Raw genomic sequence first — 19,417 nt, forward strand, 5'->3', positions numbered from 1 at the left:
TGCTGCCCCCACAACTGCCATCCCTGCTGGTGGGACAGCGGCCAAGGGTGGGAAATGGGCAATGCTGCTGCTGCTGCCTCCTACTGGTGCAACTGAGTCATTTTTTACTCTGTGGCTTTTTTTTTTTACTCTGTCCACAGGGGGGCAGTCAGCTGTGTTGTGCTTGGAGCCCCGTTTTCTCCCGTTTTGTTCCCTGGAGACCCCTCTCCCCCCGCCAAAAAAACCCCAGACCTCCCTGGAGGCCCTACCGGGCTGCCTCTGCTGCCTATTCGCCTCTGTCTCTCTCCTGCTGCTGGTCAGCGGAGCCTTGAACGGGGGGGGGGGGGGGGAATGGGGATGGCAGGCAATCACAAAAGTTGGGGTTGTCAAAGGTGTTGCTTGGCTTTCCCAGATTAAAACATATCCCACCTTCATCTCCAAAGAGCTCAAGAGCTTCCACTGAAATGAGGCTGCATTTTAAATTGTACTTTAATCCTGCTTTTAAGTTGTATTTTAATTAATTGTTTTTGTTCTTGATGTTAGCCGCCCTGAGCCTGGTCTTGGCCAGGGAAGGGGGGTATAAATAAAGCTAACTAAATAAATAAATGAAATAAATAAGGTGGCTCCATGATCCTCTCCCCTGTGAGGTAGGCATAGGCTGAGAGGCAGCTCCCGGCCCAAGGTTAGCCCTGTGAGTTTTTTTTGGCCCAGAGGGGATTTGAACCCTCTCATGTCCTGGACCCACACTCTAACCACTACATCACACTGTTGCGTCTTCCCCTGGGTTGTTCAATGGTCTGGGCCCAAACCTCACCTAGAGGCAGGAGGTGATAGAGCAAAAGTGACTCAGCCTCCTACTTTCACACACCCGGGGGCAGTTGCTGCTGCCCTTCCTCCTCCCTTCTGCCGTTGGCGCAGATGCCCACAAGGAGGTAGAGGACAGTGGCACTGAGCAGAAGGGGAACAGACGGCTGACCAGCAGTAGGCGGGGAACAGGAAACAAGTGTATGGAGTGCCAGTTTTTCTGTAAGGACTGGTCAACTTCTGCCAGCTCATTGTCTCACATGGAAGTGCTCCTGTAGATAATGAGGTTGTTCACAGAGCCTCTTTGCTGCTGTACCCACTGCTATGTAGCCACTACCTTGCCCATTCCCACAGGGCTCCATTTGCACCCCTGCTCAGCTCACCCAGGATTTTGCTTGTTTGAGAGAATGAAAGTGAACAGGCAGCAGCCAGGAGGAAGAGGAGGACCTGCTCTGTGCAGGAGAATGGCAGCCTGATGATGGCATTGGCCTATGACCAGGGCAAGCTCAGGACATTTCGGCACATGAGGTGAACCACAAAATAGAGCTTCCCCTCCTTGCCAGGGAGTTTCTATGCAACACACACAACGTGACAGGCAGTATGTAACTATATAAATTCTTTTTTAAAATTCTTTTTAATTCTTTTAAAAATACAATTCAACATATCATATCATTGACCAGGAGATACAATTCTTATATCAATCTTTTAGGAATTCTGGTGTTCCTTGTATGTAAGTTTCAGACAAAAGTTCTAAGTCTTTCGTCTTACACCTGCATACAAGGAATGCCAGAATTCTTAAAAGCATCTTCACATGGAACATTACAAGATTGATATAAGAATTCCACATCGTGAATATTGCTAACGTAAGAACTAAATAGATTGTATCTCCTGGTCAATCTGCTGGACTCTAATTTCTTATACGTAATATGTTTTGGATACGTCGGTCTACAGAACCACATATTTTGATATATGTTGAATCGTATTTTTAAAAGAATTAAAAAGAATTTTTTTAAAAAAAGAATTTATATAGTTACATACAGCCTGTCACGTTGTGTGTGTTGTTTAGTTTTGCATTTACGTGACAAAGTGTTTGGTAGTGTTTTGAAGGGAGTTTCTATGGCCTATGTTATTGACAACCAGTCTGGGATTGCTTTTCGGCAAAAACAGAATGCAAACACTGAAGCAAACACGAAACGAAAAAATGTCCCGGGAACACTGGAGCAACAACAACAAAAAAGTGCCTCCGATTACGCCGGCTTCGCCAGATCCTTACATTTTAACGTTAACTCCTATGCCTTTCCCGCAGCTCCTGCCCCGCACATGGATGAGCCTGACAGCTGCTGTCAAGAACCGGAAACCGATACGCAGAGACTGCAGCCCCTTGAGCCGAGCGACCAACTAACTAACTCCAAAGAGCCCTACAATCATCGATCTACATAGGGGGCGGGATTACAGCCAGGCGTTCCTTCTCCCGTGGGATGGCCGCCATGTGCGGGGCACGGACAGAAATGCCACACGGTGGAACGCCCCCCCACCCTCGTTCTGTCTCTGAGCCTTGGTCGCACGAACGGTTAAAATAGCAACCGGACGTGACTTAACAGTTTTATTATGACTTTCCTCTTTGCTTCTACCAAAAGAGTTATTTTCCTGAGACCACTCTGCTCCGCACACTCTATGGTCGCTGGGTTCCTCCTCCTCCTGCAGGGGCGGAGCGGTCTTCTAGAGGTGCGGATAGCTTTGAAGGTAAGGGATGCTGAGCTGAAAGCGGGGGGGGGGGGGGGCGGTGCGCGCTCAGTAGCAGTGAAGGGGAAAGGGAAGCTGGGGTGGTGAGGAGGGTGCAGAACTTCGTGGGGGTGCCTTTTATTGCGCTTAATTGAGACCGCTCGCCGGTAGGACATGTGAGCCCCCAGGAGAAAGTGCCTCTGAACACGCCCAGAGTGCATTTCCCACGCCGAAAAAAAGTCACAACTCATAAGGGATTGGGGGGGGAGAGAGAGAGACAAAAGGGCAGCTGGTGTAGAGAACGCCGTGCGTGTTTGTTCAGTTTCCTCAGAAGTAAGAACTATTGTCAGTCATTGATGCTTACTCCCGAGTAAGTGGCAGGATTGCAGCCCATAGGCAGACATGGTCGCTCTACGCCCCGCCTCCCCGCCACTTCTTGTTTAGATATGAAATAGTGGTATCTGTTAATGGGTTTTACAGGGGGTGGGGGGTTAATTAATGTAAATTCAAATGTACAAAGAAGAAGACATAATCATAGAAGCAGTGCAGAGATAGTATTTTCCAAATAAATAGATAGCAGATAATGAGGGGAAATAAAGGCAGAAAAACACATTTCTTGACTTGGTGGCATGTTTGTATACCTGAATCAGGCACAAAAAAAATCAAAAACTACCAAACCTGTTGCTTGATTCTCGAAATGAATGCTGAGATGTCGATCCTGGGGCATATCTAGATGGAAGGGTTTGCCTGGGGAATCTCCCCCTTGCAAATCTAACGGATGTACTCATGTTTTTATTAGCATCAAATACGTTCCCCACAATCAATCTGCTTGGGGTGAATCGTGCTCCCTCTGTTCCTCCTCTGCTGCTATCTCCAATGCAAGTCAGAACTGGGAAAGGAGGGTTTTTTTGTCATTTGTTCAAGTTGTGGGCTATATGTTTATGGTATACTGTCAGGGGCCACACAAAGAGATTGGCTGAGGTGCCTCTGCACTCATGTATGCTAACGACTTGTGTAGTCCATATTTGTTTAACAGAGTAGCCATGCTCCCCTCCTGGCTATTTTCAATAGAAATAAATATGTATAACTCTTTCTGCCATGTGCCTTGCCTCTAAGAAAATGTCATTTCTACCAGCATTTCACTAGGAAGTTTTGTGCAAGTGGAATACAGTGGTACCTCGGGTTACAGACGCTTCAGTTTACAGACTCCGCTAACCCAGAAATAGTACCTCGGCTTAAGAGCTTTGCTTCTGAGAACAGAAATCGCATGGCGGTGGCGGAGGGCCCCATTGGCTAAAGTGGTGCCTCAGGTTAAGAACAGTTTCAGGTTAAGAACGGACCTCCAGAACAAATTAAGTTCTTAACCCGAGGTACCACTGTACTCATTTTGACTTCAAAAACCTGTTTGCTTCAGCCTAGCATTCCACAAGCAGCTTTTATTTCTTCCATTCTAATACATTTGACACTATTCTTTCCCTTCCACTCTTTTCCATCTGCATATAAGGAACTGCTGGGTGCTAAGAACCACGACCTGCTAGCTTTCTACTGCGTTAAGGCACATGGCACAACTCTGATGAGGAGAAGAACATGACAGATGTTGGGTTATGGCTCTTTAAGATTTGAACAAAGGTCTCTTTAAGATTTGAACTAAGGTCATGGGCTTGCTTCCTAGCACCTTTTAATCTGCTAACTCAGGAATTGGACTAGAATCATTTGCGTGCAGCATGCATCTCCCATCACTGAAGTAGCCTTTGCCACATCTGAATGATGTATTCCTTGTTTTCCCTGATTTCCAAGCCATTATCCCACTCTTCATACCAGGGATAGGGTATTGGCAAAACCTGTTGGTGTTTCTCAACTTTCTGACTAGTTGCAGGACCTTAGCCAGACCTAGCAGAGTACATGCAGAATCCACGGAAGCAATTGGCAACTTGGCTGCAGACAGAATAGACGGAGCAGGAACCAGGAATTTATAGTTAGGTGTTTATTAAATACAGTGGACTAGTTCAGGAACAGAACACGGATCTTTAGCTAGCTCTCTCATACACGACTCACAACTCCTACACTGACTGACACAATGAACTACTGAACTCCAAAACTCTCAGCTACCAGTTAGTAGGCCATTAATTATCACTCCCTTGAGAGAGCTTGACCAATCAGGGAGGGGTCTCAATGCCTCTGTTATCTCCAGGCAGACTTACTCCTTCAAATTGCCTTCTGGCTGGCTGCCAAACCTTAATTGACTCTATATGAGTAGCTGCACGTACACAGTTTCCCAACATAGGGAACTTCCAGATCAGGGGTGCGCAACCTGAGACCCTCCAGATGTTGGACTACACCTCTCATCATCCCTGATCACTGGCTAGGCTGGCTGGGGCTGATGGGAGTTGTAGTCCAGAAACATCTGGAATGCCACAGGTTGTGCACCCCTGATCCAGATGAGTAACTGTTGAAATAGAAATATCTGGCTTCTAGCAAGAAGGCAACTTAATGTCCTATGAACAGGAAAGGAAAATAAGTTGCCTTCTTGATAGAAGTACCCAACGTGGTGCCCTCCAGGTGTTGTTGGACTACAACTCCCATCATCCCTGATTAATGGTAATGCTTGGTAGGACTGATGGGAATTGGAGTTCAACAACTTCTGAAAGGTACCATGTTGGCTACCCCAATTGGCTTTGCGTTTTGTTTTTTTACAATTAAGCAGTATATACAGTGTTTAAAAATAAATTACAGGCAGCAACCATTTCAGGCATGCCCAATTGATGCACACTGTGATGGCTTACACTTGCTCTGCCAATACCTGTGAGGGTCAGGAAAGGAACCCCCGTGCAAAATGGTGGTTGCCTGTAAGCAATTGGAAAGTGTGTTTGAAGTTGCCTTTTGGCTTTCAGGCCTCCACCAGAAGGGATGTCAGGCAGGAACAAAGACTTGCCTGGCTTTTTTTATGTTTGTCTGGCACATAATTTTTTTTTGAACTGCTGAAGCACCTGGAAGTAAATCTGAGCTCTGCTGAATGTTACATGGCTTTTGGTGTCACTGTGAGTCAGTCCAGACTTACTGGCCTGATCCTAATGTAGCTTCTCTGTGCTCTGCAGGTGCCTTGCCATCTGCTAATTTATCAGTGTACCCTTCTATCATCTTAGCTGTGGCTTGCTTTAATTGCAGAGCAGAACAGAGTGTACACAGCCCTCCCCAACCCTGGAGCCATCCAAATGTCCTAGAATCCAACTCCCATCGGTCCCAGCAAACATGGTCCATTCCATGGTCAGGAATGGTGAGAGGTGTAGCCCAAAACACCTGGAAGGTCCCAGGTTGTGAAAGCTTGTGGCCGAACCACCTCATCATTGTTTACCTTCCCCTCCATTGCTATAAGAGGACTCCCCATCCTGATTACACTTTGACGATCCTTGATCATACATCCACAAGGTCCCAGGTTCAAACCCTGGCATTTCCAGGTGAGTTTGGGAGCCCTTTCTGTCTGAAACCCTCTTCCAGTCAGTGTAGAGCATATTGAGCTAGATGGACAAATGGTCTGAGTATAAGACAGTTTCCTATATTCCTAAATCCTCTAGGCATTGCTAGATAACTTCTGTGTTCCATGAAGTATTTAACACACTGCTGGTACTAAATAAACTTCTTGTAATACGTGATGACATGTTTATCTTCTTGGCAAGGTTTTCTTTTGCCATCAGTCCATAGCTGGGTTTTTAAATTTTGTATACGTGTAATCAGAAGTGAAGAATCTATAGCCTTGCTGATGTTATTGGACTTGCAACTCTCACCAACCCGAACCATCATGGCAAGTCAGTGATTTGAGGCAGGAAAATTCCAGTGCTCCCCCCCCCGGCCGAAAATTGTGTTTCATAAGTTTATTAGTAACAATGGATAATATTAGGCAAACTTGGCAGCTCCAGAGCTGTAATTAATATTTTTCAGGAGATTATCCCTAGCAAATTTGCGAGTCAGCGCATCACACACAGTTCTTTGGGTTGCTAAAGCTTATTAGTGTGGCAACTGCTTTCAGTACTTTAGTAGTTTTTAAACAATGTAAAGGAAACCTTTGCTATTGTCATTTCATTTTCACAAACGTTCCAGTAAAACATTCTGCAAAAATGTAATATTTAAACCGCATTAAGTAAGCTTTCAATTTACCCTTCAGATATTAGAGGTCAAATGCTTTTGGTGCATCCCGACAAAAGACTGGCACAGAGTACTTTTTGAAATCTTTGCTTACTAAATACAATTAAAATAAACATGGTGAATTTGACTGCTTGTTGATGGCATCGGAGAATTTTCTGATACGAACCAAAAAAATATGTAAATCACTCAAATCAGTCCATGCAAATTAGCCTGATTTACATAGGTGGTTCCCCCGGCAGTTTTCCAATTGATTTTTTTTTGGGGGGGGGGCAAAGCCACATCACTAGTTGTGTGCTGTCAGCCATCCAAACATCTGAACCCTTCAGGATGGAACAGCAATTCAGCAGTAACTGGATGGTGTCACCTATGCTTGCAAACGTAATTAGAGTTTGGCTCTTCAGTTCTCTAGTAAAAGCACCCATAGGTTTTACTTGTTTATTCATTTTGATACCTATGCCTAACTTAACAACTTAAAAAACAGTTTGAAGACTCTAATAAACACAGAAAGGCAGCCAGTAAATGCTGAAAAACGAGAGAGAGAGAGAGAGAGAGCGCAAAATAATTTAACCATAGCAGTGAAAACCACTTTGGAAAATGAGCAACCACTTATGGCTCAAAAGCTGCACTAAAAAGGAAAGTTGTGGTCTCCAGGATCTGTGAAATGTTGAGGGTCAGTTTAAAGATTACGTTAAAGATTACGTACCAGCCACACAAGAAGTCAATTCTGTTGCTGTGCCAGCTTTTGCTTCTGAACTTACCCAGCACTAGACGCCCTCAAGGGAGGGCCAGTCTTGCTCTATGGATAAAGGTTCCCCTTCCACCTACCTTAACATCTGATACAGGATGAACCAAAAGTAAGTGTACAGGTACTGCTTTGGAATCCACTTTCTTTGTTCTCATCATTCACAATATCAGTAAAGATATTTTGGGCTACCCTGTAGTATCTCGGAGGAAGGTATGAAGTGTGAGATGAGTGGAACCCTGACCTAGAAAGCGTCTTTGGAGTTGGAGGTGGGTGCAGGCATCTATGTTAGTACCGTATATACTGCAGTGTTGTTGTAGTTTTGCAGCAGCCCATTTGTTATACAATATGATCGCATCTTATGCACATTTACCGTATTTTTCGCCCCATAGGACGCACCTTTTCCTCTCCAAAAATGAAGGGGAAATGTGTGTGTGTCCTATGGGGTAAATGCAGGCTTTCGCTGAAGCCTGGAGAGTGAGATGCATCGGTGCGCACCGACCCCTCTCGCTCTCCAGGCTTCAGGAAGCTATCCGCAAGCCTTGCAAGCCCGGCGGGAGTTCCCGCGGGCTCACAAGGCTTGCAGGCAGCAGCCTGCAGCCCCGACGAGTGTTCGCAAGTCTTGCGTGCCCGACGGGAGGTCCCGCCGGGCGCGCGAGGCTTGGAGCAGCAGCCTGCCGCCCGAAGCACGTGGAGCCCTCCAGAGGGCTCCCTGTGCTTCGGGCGAGTGTCTGCAAGCCTAGCGCGCCCGGCGGGAAGTCCCGCCGGGCGCACGAGGCTTGGGGTGGCAACCTGCCGCCCGAAGCACGCGGAGCCCTCTGGAGGGTGGCCCGTTCTTCGGGCAGGTGTGCGCAAGGCTTGGGGCGGCAGCCGCGGCTGGGGGGGGAATAAATTTTTTTAATTCATTCCCCCCCCCCAAAAAAAAACCCCCGAGGTGCGTCCTATGGGCTGGTGCGCCCTATAGGACGAAAAATATGGTAACTTGTGCAATTTTAACCATGTGCAGTTGAAATTTCACATTTTAAGTGCAAGAAAATCTGAGAGCTTCAAATCTCTTTTTGTGCAGGATTTGTTTTGTTTTTTTTCATTTTGCCTTGCTGGAGAAGCAAGGCCCTCTCTATACGCCGGGTCTAGGATGCTCTTGCAAGTGTGTGCAGGAACTTGGATTTCAGTGACAGACCTGGGGGTCTCAAATTTCAGCAGATCCTATGTGGGATGCCAAAATTTGACAAATACCCCCTCCTTTCCATTCTGCATCATAGTTGCAGCACCCTTGATGGTCTGCAGCCAGTGCAAATGAACTGGCCATACTACCCTAAATTTGCCTCTGCAGATAGCCTTGCGAGGACATCTTAGTAGAGAGATGGGGAAACCAGTGGGAAAGAGCTTTTAAGCTTTCTGTCTTGGTTGGGGATATAAATCTTTTGGTACACAAGCTCAAGAAGCCTCGAGTTGCTTGTGCGAGGTTAGTTGATTCCAAGTGTATATGCATTTTTATTTATACATGGAACTCTTGGAACCTATCGTGCTGTATCTCCATTTTTCGTTGTCACAGCCTCCTCTGTGCAAACAGAGCAAAAAGCCTCTCTGGAGACCTGAAGTCACCATGGCCTTCCTTTTATTTTATTTCATTTTTTTCCCTTGGAAAGCACTTAGCTCTTTGATTTCTTTGCTTTGCTTTTTCAATTTTTTTTTAAAAAGCACCAATAAGCTGCCTTGACCTCTGACCAGGGAGGGGATATACTGGTAGTTGAAGGACTGTTTCCCCCTCCTTAGATCATCACAGGGAAGCTGTTCTGTTGCTCAGCAGCTTCCCACGGGCTGCAGCTGCACTGCCTGCCTGCCTTTTCCTCAAATTCTGCTCTTGCCCCAATAATACATGCCCTAGGCATGGCTGGTCCTTTCTGCTGTTTTTGGATTTTCTGACAATTCTTGATCACTCTCCTTTATTCCATCTCATCTTTCACCTCTTGGGTCAGACCCAGCACAGTCTGGCCCCCTTGAAGCAAGAGTCTCTTGTCCCCACAAAGGAGATGACCACTTCCTTCCCTTAAAAGCTCAAGATCATCGCTGAGTTTGTACTTGGTTGGAATGAGCTGCGGATTTCATCCTGCTTATGTTCAGCTGAAGCTCGGAGGTAAACTTTGCTTGACGACAAAGTAATTGCTCAGCCTTTCCCTAAAAAACAAGGAAGTGTTCAGGGATGTTGAGGATAACAGAAAATTTACCTCTGAACTGTTTCTGTTACCTACTGGTCATTGTAAGAGCCATGTTGTTCCCCTTGATTTCTAATTCTAAATTTAATTTGGCAATTTTATCTGCTCAGTTGTGTATATGTTTGTACATTGTATGTAAATTGCCATGATTGGTGGCTGATGCAAATTTCCATCGTTGATCTGTGTGTGTCTGCCAGCCTTTGGCTCCTGAAACATGCTGAATTATTGTAAAGGTTAAAGGTGCATGCAAAATCTCTGGATGTGAGCCACGAGCACCTGGGATCAGTGCCAGCTGGTAATCACTGGACCTGGTGAGGGTAGCCAAGGGGTCGCCAGATGTGTGGTCATTTAGTTCTGCTTTTCTCCCCATTTTCCTCCCTTGCAAAGATACTGTGGGCACTTAAGCAGTGCAGGAGCAAAAATAATGGTTGGGCTCTGCCCAATCTTCCCCTGGTAACCAGCCTCTCATGCATGGAATTGAATATACAGAATCGCCTGGACTGATTAGATCAAGGGCTGTGAGCCCTTTAGCTGTGAAATATATTCAGTCTGTCTCTGGCAACCTTTGATACTGGAACACGAAAGGTGACAGAGGCTGCGTGTGCGGAAGGAGATAACAGCTTTTAACTCCAGGCTCTTGGCAACGCAGGAGAGTCTTGTTGGCAGGTTTGTTGGAGCAAGCATAGGTTTGTAACAACTTTCTGTTCAGTTTCTGCACACGCATTCATGCCCGTTAGGCTCTTGGAATTACAGTCATTCAAATATCTCATTGATGCTTAGAGAAACTTCATGTCGAAATGAGCAATTCCACTCTTCAGGTTTGTTTTTCTCTCTCTTGAGCTGCTTTCTAGGAATCAAAAGTGGGGATCTAAGAGCTAATTCTGCAGTTTATGGTACTGAGTGCTCTGTTGATTGTTCCTCTCTTGATTTAACACAAGGATCATATTTTTCTCCGTGTTTTATGTTTGCATTAGTTTCTTCTCCCTTTGGAAAGAGTTTTGGGAGCAAATGCATTAGGAGAACATAGCAGAAGTGGTTTTTCTTGCTGTCTTTAATTAAAGGGACTTTTTTATCAGACAAGCTTAAGTTGGCATTGGAAAAAAAATGCAAGCTTTTGCATTTCACAGCACTCTTGGTTAAACAAAACAAGAAAAGGCGCAGAACCTCGGCAGTAGAAAGCAGGTGGTTGAAAAATACGTCTTTGCTGCCAACAGGCAATTCACCTGAAACTCGAAAGTTTGCAACTTCTTGTAGCAGCAAAAATCAGTCTGATAAAATTATATCATGTCCCCTGCTTTATGCTTTGAGAGCAGCATCATAGCCACAGTCTAGCAGGTAACCACTCATCGATAATGTGAGAGTCTCAATGGGTCAGCTTTGAGCAAAGGTAAGAATCATTCTTGCTAACTTATCTGTTGATGATAAATGTGAACTCTGATGTGTATGTTATGCTCTTCATGTGAATTGCTTCACGGTATCTTCTATGTCAACTCTCTTTAAAAAGCTGTAATAGGAAACTGACTTGTATACAGTTGAACCTTTGGTCTATCTAGCTTGGTTTTGTCTGCACTAACTGGCAGCTGTTCTCCAGGGTTTCAGGCAACAAACCTATCTGGGGATATCAGGGCTTGAACATGAAATGCAAATGATGCCTCTACCACTGAGCTGCCTGTTACACTACAAACATAGGGAGCTTCCTTATACTATACAGTGGTACCTCGGGTTAAGTACTTAATTCGTTCCGGAGGCCCGTACTTAACCTGAAACTGTTCTTAACCTGAGGTACCACTTTAGCTAATGGGGCCTCCTGCTGTCGCCGCGCTGCCAGAGCACAATTTCTGTTCTTATCCTGAAGCATAGTTCTTAACCTGAAGCACTATTTCTGGGTTAGCGGAGTGTGTAACCTGAAGCGTATGTAACCCGAGGTACCACTGTACTGAGTTCATCTACTATACATTGGTTCATCTAGCTGCCTGGCAGTGTGGATCTCAGGGTTTCAGGCAGGGAATTATTCTCAGCCATACCTAGAGATGCTGGGAATTGAACCCAGTTGGTTGTTTTGGTCTGTTTAACTTGGTTCTAGTGTTCTAGTGGTGCTGTACCAACAATGCATATTGTAAACTGCCCCGTGATCCTCAGATGAAGGACGGTATAGAAATTTAATAAACAACAACAAAATTATAATACAGATAAGATTAAAATGCTGGGAATTGCAGCTGGCCAGTAAATGTACCTAGGATTGAAGTTCTTAGTAGATGAAAGGAGGGTTGGCCCACCCATGAGGCAAGATGAGGTGACCGCCTCAGGTGGCAGAATCCATAGGGGCAGCAGATCCAACCTGCAATGAATGCATTGCTCACTATTGCTGCGGCTGCATTCCCCCCTTGTTCCCAGTGTAGATCTTTGTGGTTCATCTCAAGTGCCAAAATGTCTTGAACCAGCCTTGGATGAAATGAATGTTTAGACCCTGCCAAACCTTACATCTCATGCTAGCACGGTCACAAAATAATTGCTGTGAGAATGCTTGAATTAGTGCTCTGGGTCCTGCTTTTGGAGTTTTTCTACAGTTATGACCAACTTTCTGCAGCCCTCCTTCCCCCCTCCTGTTGTGTTTTCTTTCCATCACTGCCATACCAGTTCTGGTTTTTGCCTTGAGCTGAGATATAAAGTCAGTTGCATAACTTTGTGAAATACCGCCATAAAGATTAAAATCCCTGCTTGGTTGTCACTAGGATTTGGGAAGCGTGGGAGTGTTCTTGCAGGTAGGGACACCACATATGAGAACATGGGAAGCTGCTTTACCCCAAGCCAGACTATTGATCCATCTAACTCAGTGTTGACTGCACTGACTGGCAGTAGCTCTCAAGGGTTTCAGGCAGGAATCTTTCCCCACCTTACTTGGAGATGATGGAGATTGACACCTTCTGTATGAAAAGCATGTGTTTAACCACTGGGCTATAATCTGTTCCTCTCTTCCTGAGACCCTGTACAGCTCTGCCAGTCAGAATAGGCAATACTGAACTATATGAACAAGTACTCTGACTTGATAATCTGACAACCCTGTATGTTCCTAAATCCACTTCAGCAGGGGCTTATTTGCAGCCAGTCTCTACTCAATCATGTCTCCCAGCAGATCAAGTTAGCAGGACGTGTGCTTCTGTGCCACACCATGGTTCCTAGCATATAATTGCCAGGTGCAGAGGACTGATTGATTGCAGCAGGCCGTTTACGTGACTATCGCCAGCAAAAGACCCAAGAGCTACTGGCCTAATTCTCTTTCCTGCTGTCATCACACAACCTAGCAGCTGACACACTGCAAGTCCCATTACCACCCAGAACAGCAGTCTCCCAACTGCGGTCTGATTTAGCAAGTGTCTGAGATGTGGGTGTGATCAATAACCCACAACATGGCCTTGGCCTTATCTCTTCATTGCAAATAACTCTTGATTGTTCTAAAAGTTCCCCTCCAGGTGAATGCAGATAAACCTCACACAGGGTTGGTTGGGAGGGAGGTAAGGTATTTTCAGCTGCATGGAATTCTGTTGCACAACAGCCCTGCTTACCTGTTCGTATGCAAAGGACAAAACCCAGCAGTGACCCCTCAGATCAGCATCTTGGCTGAGGATGCTGCAGGTTCCCCCCCCCCCCAAGAGACCAGCTACATATCAGGTGGCACAGCTGTAATCCAGGGTTTCACCCAAAGTGTCTTTCTCTTCTTATATCGTCACACACACAGCTCCTTGCATGCAGAGCATCAAGCATGGATTGCAGTATGGTTTCAAAACTCTTTCTAACAATGTGAGTGAGGGTCTCTCTCTGTTTGGTCTCCCTTTCCCAGGATGTGGGGTCGCCAGCTGATTCACCTGCTCTCTAGCTCCCAGCGGCTACTGAACAAAAGTCCCAGGTGCCGGGTGCCATGGCTGCTCAACTTCAGGAAAACCCTTCCAAGTCTGACCCGTTGGCATCACACAGCCCCAGAGTCGCTGAAGTGTGCCTGGCAATTAAACGATGATCACTTGGGTAAGGAGCCTGGGGGTGAGGGGCTTTGAAGGGCTGGGAAGGATAAATGTCAGAGCATGTGAGTGGCTTCCTGGGCAAAAGCGCTTCCATTCAAGATGCCAGCCAGCCGTGCTGCTTTCTTAGAACATTCTGTTTTCCCCTCCATGCAGTTAGTCAATCAGCATTCCATTGCCTGTAGAGCAAACTCAGCCTTCATTGAGCTGTGTGTCCTCTTTTTCTTTAGGGTCTCCCCCCCCCCCGCAGAGTTTTTTGTACTTTTGTAAGCCTCGGAATTCCCCCAAGCTTGCTTGAAGCTGACTTCTTGTGAGTCAGTTGGTGCCGTCTTGGCTGTGTTGCCATGCGCGCTTGCAGAATGTGTTCGTTATTAGAAGGTTGCATCCATATTGTACATTTGAAGCACATTCATGCCACTTTAATAGTCATGGCTGTGGGAGCTCCAGGTCCTAGGATTCTTTGGGGTTGCTTTAAATGTGTGGGATGCATGTGACCTAAATTATCTGCTATTAAAAGTTTCTTGCAAAGAATGGGATTTCATTTGGAAGAAAATCCTCCTTATATTTTCTTGCATTTAGCCAAGTGGTGTGTGCGTATGTCTTTCCTAGAGCTGAAATATGGGGATGTCCTCATGCGCTTTGACTATGTCTGGCTACGTGATCACTGCCGCTCGGCTTCCTGCTACAATACCAAGACCAACCAGCGCAGCTTGGACACAGCCAGTGTGGATCTGTGCATCAGGCCAAAGAGCGTCCGTGTGGATGAAACAACACTCTTTCTTACCTGTGAGTCCATGGAGCGTTGTTTTCTGGGGTTTAGACGAGGAGGGAGCAGGGGAGGATGTAGAGAAGGATTTCTCAAGAGCACAACTTGAGTAAAGAAGAAACCAAAAGGCTTTTTCCGTTTATTCGTGGTAAAAGAAGAGGAAACTTGAAGTTCTTTGAACATCTAAAGAAAAGGAACCTGTAAAAGATGGGTTCAAACCCGTCTTCATGACTTCGCTAGCGATCCTGATATCAAGAATTTGCTTCTTAAGGATTCCTACAAAGTAATTTTTTTTAATTAAAAAAAAAATCCAACACAGAAGGAGTCCATAGGGATTCTTAAGGATTTAAAAGTAAGTCATAATAAAATAAGTTCAAATATGTTTCTGTTACGGCCACAAGACTAATAGCAAGTAAATAAGACATAGCATAAAACATAAATGGTTGTTTTCCTTGTTGCTCTTGTTGCCCTTTTGCTGAGGCACGTCTACAAAATCGGCAAAGAAGCAAAAACAGAAAGGATATTCCTGGCAGGAATCAGGAATTAACAAAGAAGTATTTTCAAATCATATGCAACTATGATTTTGGATTACATTAATTAATATTTTTGAGATACTTAATCACATTTTCCATTTTTCTCAGTTATTATTCTTCAAAACTCAGTAATATTGTCCTGTAAATACCTTTAGTACTTTAACCATGGGAAGTAGCTAAACCAAATAAGCAACATCATTTCAGCAAACAGCTGATTCCATACTCAAAACCATTAAAATTCTCTAAGACATTTAAACAAATACTTAAGAGCATCCAGGCAGGCAGTGTTAACTATGTGCACACTTTAAAATTATTATACCTTCTTCTTCTTTGAATCCATTTAGATGTTATCTTAAATATTGATCAATTACTGAGCTTAATTGTTGGTATCGCCTTCTCATAGGAATCCATTTAGATGTTGCCTTATATAGTCCTCAAGTTTCCATTCTTGTTATACACCTATCCAATTGCAACTTCACACATTCTCACATCCTCATACTGTTTCACGTGTTCTAGGATTAAAAAGCAAGCTTAATTGTCAAAAGTAGGTTTAATCAAAATTTGCTATTAAATACACTGGTGCCCCACAAGACGAACGCCTCGCAAGACGAAAAACCCGCTAGACGAAAGGGTTTTTCCGTTTTGGAGGCGCTTCGCAAAACGAATTTCCCTATGGGCTTGCTTCGCAAGAAGAAAGCCCATAGGGAAATCTCCGGGGACCTCTTTTAAATGCTGGCGGTGGGGAGCAAAGCCTTCCCCCCCCCCTCCGGCCTTCAGAAGAGGTCCAGGAAGGCCGGCGGGGGCCGAAAGGCTTTGCTCCCCACCGCCAGCATTTTAAAAGCAGTCCGGGATAGCAGGGAAGCGCTTCCCGCTGTCCCGGACGGCTTTTGAAGGCAGGCGGGGGGGAGCAAAGACTTTTGCCCCCCGCCAGCCTTCAGAAGAGGTCTTCTGAAGGCGGGCGGGGGGCAAAAGTCTTTGCTCCCCCCCGCCTGCCTTCAAAAGCCATCCGGGACAGCGGAGAAACGCGCTGCGTTTCTCCGCTCTCCCGGGAAGGCAGGCAGGGGGGAGCAAAGACTTTTGCCCCCCGCCGGCCTTCAGAAGAGGTCCAGGACGCCCGCCAGCATTTTAAGATCGCCCCGGACAGCGGAGAAGTCCTCCGCTGTCCCGGGGTTTTTAAAATGCTGGCGGGCGGCAGCGAAGCTTTCGCTGCCGCCGGCCAGCATTTTAAGATCGCCCGGGACAGCGGAGAAGTCTCTGTCCCAGGAAGGCAGGCGGGGGGTGGAGCAAAGACTTTCGCCCCCCGCCGGCCTTCAGAAGAGGTCGGGGGACAGACTGTCCCCGGACCTGGTCTGAAGGCGGTTTCCATAGGAACGCATTGATTGATTTTCAATGCATTCCTATGGGAAACCGTGCTTCGCAAGACGAAAAACTCGCAAGACGAAAAGACTTGCGGAACGAATTAATTTCGTCTTGCGAGGCACCACTGTAATACAAATAGATATAAATAGATCCTAAAAATAGACCCTTTCCTGTGGACTTGAATTTTATACCCCTATATTTATTCAGTTGCTTTTATTGCTTTTTACTGTGCTGTATACTATATGTACTGGACACTTCTGAACTGCTCTTAATTTGGACTTCAGGCTTACTTCACTGAGCTGTCTTTCTGAACTGACTGAGCAATATTCTTATTCTGTCTTCTAACAATTCTTAGTACAAAATAACAGCCAAAACCATTTAAAGACTCCTCCTAGTCAATGAGTAACCAGCATTCATGGGAGACTGCTGGGGTCAAAGTTTGCTGAGAACTCAGCAATTTTTCCCAAGACATAGGCTTTCGAGCTTCAGCAAATGTCACATTCCATATCGCTGCAGACAAATGACCAATAAGGATTTTTATTTAATAGCAAAATAAATAAACAAAAACAAGTAAACCAATCACACCCTTTGACAGCAAAAGCTTCTAGACTTACAAACTCAGAAGCAGTGTAAGAAAACAAATCTCCATTGATGAAGCACCACACACAGTCCAAATCACAGCAGCACAGAATTTGAGCCCCACCTTTATACTTCCTTGTCTCTCCTCCCGTGACTATTAATTTTCATTCCTAAAATGGCAAAGGGTCTTAAAATATCCAACATTATTTCCTTCTTTTGATGATTCTGCCCATGCATGAAACCTATAGCTCCTTGGGCATTCTGTTGTGCCAGGTATGATTTGCGCCTGTTTTTAGAAAGATTAATCACCTCCTTGTTTTTAACAACATAATGTGCTGTTAGCTGCTTGGTTACGGGAAATTGATATTTGGAAACTTCAATACATCCTCTAGTCTACTTCTAGTCTACTTCTATTTAATATTTAGCTAGTACGTAATAACTAAAAAGTAATTCCTTACTTAGGTAAAGCCTAATATAGAGGTTTGATTCTTAGAGAACAGCCCTAGAAGAGACCCTGTGATCGTTATATGTTTTCCTGCTGATAAGAATCCTGCTGTGTTAAGCCTAAAGCCCAACCCGTCCAGCATTCTGTTCTCACAGGGCCCAACCAAATGACTACGGGAAGCATGCAAGTTTCTCCCTTGATTAAGTGTTGTTTTGAGAAGAAGCCCTTCTGTAAACTGAGGGCATGAGAAACAACTGCCCTCTGGCTGGCTCTGGTTTTAGATGAAAGTGAAGTTGTTACTGCTTATTTACTTTTACTTGAATATTTTCATTATAAATATACAGAACAACAAGTTCAGCAAGTTTGGTCATTTCAGTCATATGCTAAACCTTATCAAACCAAACCACTCTTTCAATCAGTATTTCATTGAGTTTTGTTTTATTTTTAAAACTCATGTTCTACCTTATTCTGCAAAGAAGCTCAAGGCAGCTAAAAGTAGTAAAGGCAAAACAAACATAAGCCCCATAAAATCCCAACATGCACTCAAAATAACCTCAGTATGCAACCAAATTCCAGTTGCATAAATCTAGGCGTAGAACCAACCCAGCAAAATATTGCAGAGTTAATGCGGGACTGGCTCAGCTTCACATAGAAGAAGGTGAGCCTTTAGGTTTGATCAGGACTGGGGAGCCTGTGGCTTTTTCTGTTGTTTAGAGTCCAGCTTCCATCACCCCTGATCATTGGTTGTGCTGTCAGGGGCTGATGGAAGTTGGAGTCCAACAACATCTGGAATCCCAACAACAGCTTTCACTAGCCCTGGGTTGCATTGACGCTACATAGAAGATCAAAGGGTTGCACAAAAGGCTGCTGGAAGAAACAGACTGTGGACTCTGTGTGTTTCTCTCTCTTTTTCTCTGATCTTATGAAGGCTTATCAGTTACCCAGATCTGCCTTTAGCATTTCGGAAAACGTTTGCACTAATCCTGTCTGTCTCCCAGGGCCAGATGGCCATGTGACGAGGTACGGGTTGGAATGGCTGCTGAAGAACAGCTACGAAGGACAGAAGCAGCAGGTCATGCAGCCACGCATTCTCTGGAATGCTCAGATCTACCAGGAAGCCCAAGTGCCCTCAGTGGACTGCCAGAGCTTCCTGGAGACCAACGAGGGCCTGAAAGAATTCCTGCAGAACTTCTTGCTCTACGGGATCGCATTTGTGGAAAACGTCCCCCCAACCAAAGAAGACACCGAGATCTTAGCAGAGAGGATCAGCTTGATCAGGTAACTGTGTGGGTGTTTTGGTAAGTGGAAATATGTCAGGGGCTTGCCTGGATTGGGTCACAACACTGCTGTGCTTCTCCTCTGACTGAGCTGAGAAAGGAGTGTAGCATTCCGGAGTCTGCAGCCTTTCCATTCAGCATCTCCTGCTCATAGGGCTGGAAAGAGACTTGGAAGCATTGACCTCTGACCCTGCAGATGTTGTTGGATTCCAGCTCTCATCAGACCCAGCCGGTGGCTATGGATTATTTTAGTCCGGAGACATATGAAGTGCTGCATCTTCTCCACCCCTGTGTTAAAAGAATTTAGGCAGGTCGAGAGTTGCAAAGCTCTTTATATATGCAACGAAGGGTACTTTTTAAAAAGCACATTTTATTTATTATCTTGCACCTTCTAAATGCAAAATCTGTGTTCTACCACTGAGATATGGTTTAATCCAGTCTTCAGCTGCCTGGTGCCCTCTAGGTGTTTTAGACTGCAATGCCCATCAGCTCCTGTGCTAGATGAGGCTGATGGGAGTTGCAGTCCAAAAAATCTGGAGTGCTCCAGGTTTGTTTAGTCCTTGTCTACCTGCATCAGTTGCATCTGGGCCCTGGTGGTTGTGGCATTTCTTCTCATGCCCTAGATAATGTGCTCCATGCTGATGTCTATTGAGGATTATTGTGTTGCTGCACAGAACTGGGGTTTATTTTTCTTCCTGCTCGCAATAAAGAAGGTGGGGGGAAGAGTACCATCTTTTCCTTTAGCATTTGTTCAAGAGCTGCCAGAGCTGAGCATAGAACAAGGAGCAAGTTCTTTTGGCAGGCTGGGAACATTTTAGTGTTCACGCCAATCACTGCTTCCT

General features: G+C 45.3%; 1 protein-coding gene across 2 annotated transcripts in view; it reads left to right on the forward strand.

Annotated features, from left to right (window-relative positions):
• The first annotated feature begins 2,262 nt into the window (after positions 1-2,262).
• TMLHE (trimethyllysine hydroxylase, epsilon) overlaps positions 2,263-19,417 on the forward strand; it is a 28,006-nt gene continuing 10,851 nt past the window's right edge. The window contains exons 1-4 of one of the 2 annotated variants that reach the window (XM_081897434.1): positions 2,263-2,526; positions 13,442-13,623; positions 14,226-14,402; positions 18,297-18,576. In XM_081897434.1, the coding sequence (XP_081753560.1) occupies positions 13,443-13,623; positions 14,226-14,402; positions 18,297-18,576 (638 nt within the window). In that variant the 5' untranslated portion in view covers positions 2,263-2,526; position 13,442. Of the gene's footprint in view, positions 2,527-9,238; positions 9,525-13,441; positions 13,624-14,225; positions 14,403-18,296; positions 18,577-19,417 lie in introns of those variants that run through there. The other variant, XM_081897435.1, reaches the window with a different exon arrangement.

This window comes from Podarcis melisellensis (assembly GCF_964234715.1).
Source record: "Podarcis melisellensis genome assembly, chromosome: Z".
Classification (NCBI taxonomy): domain Eukaryota; kingdom Metazoa; phylum Chordata; class Lepidosauria; order Squamata; family Lacertidae; genus Podarcis; species Podarcis melisellensis.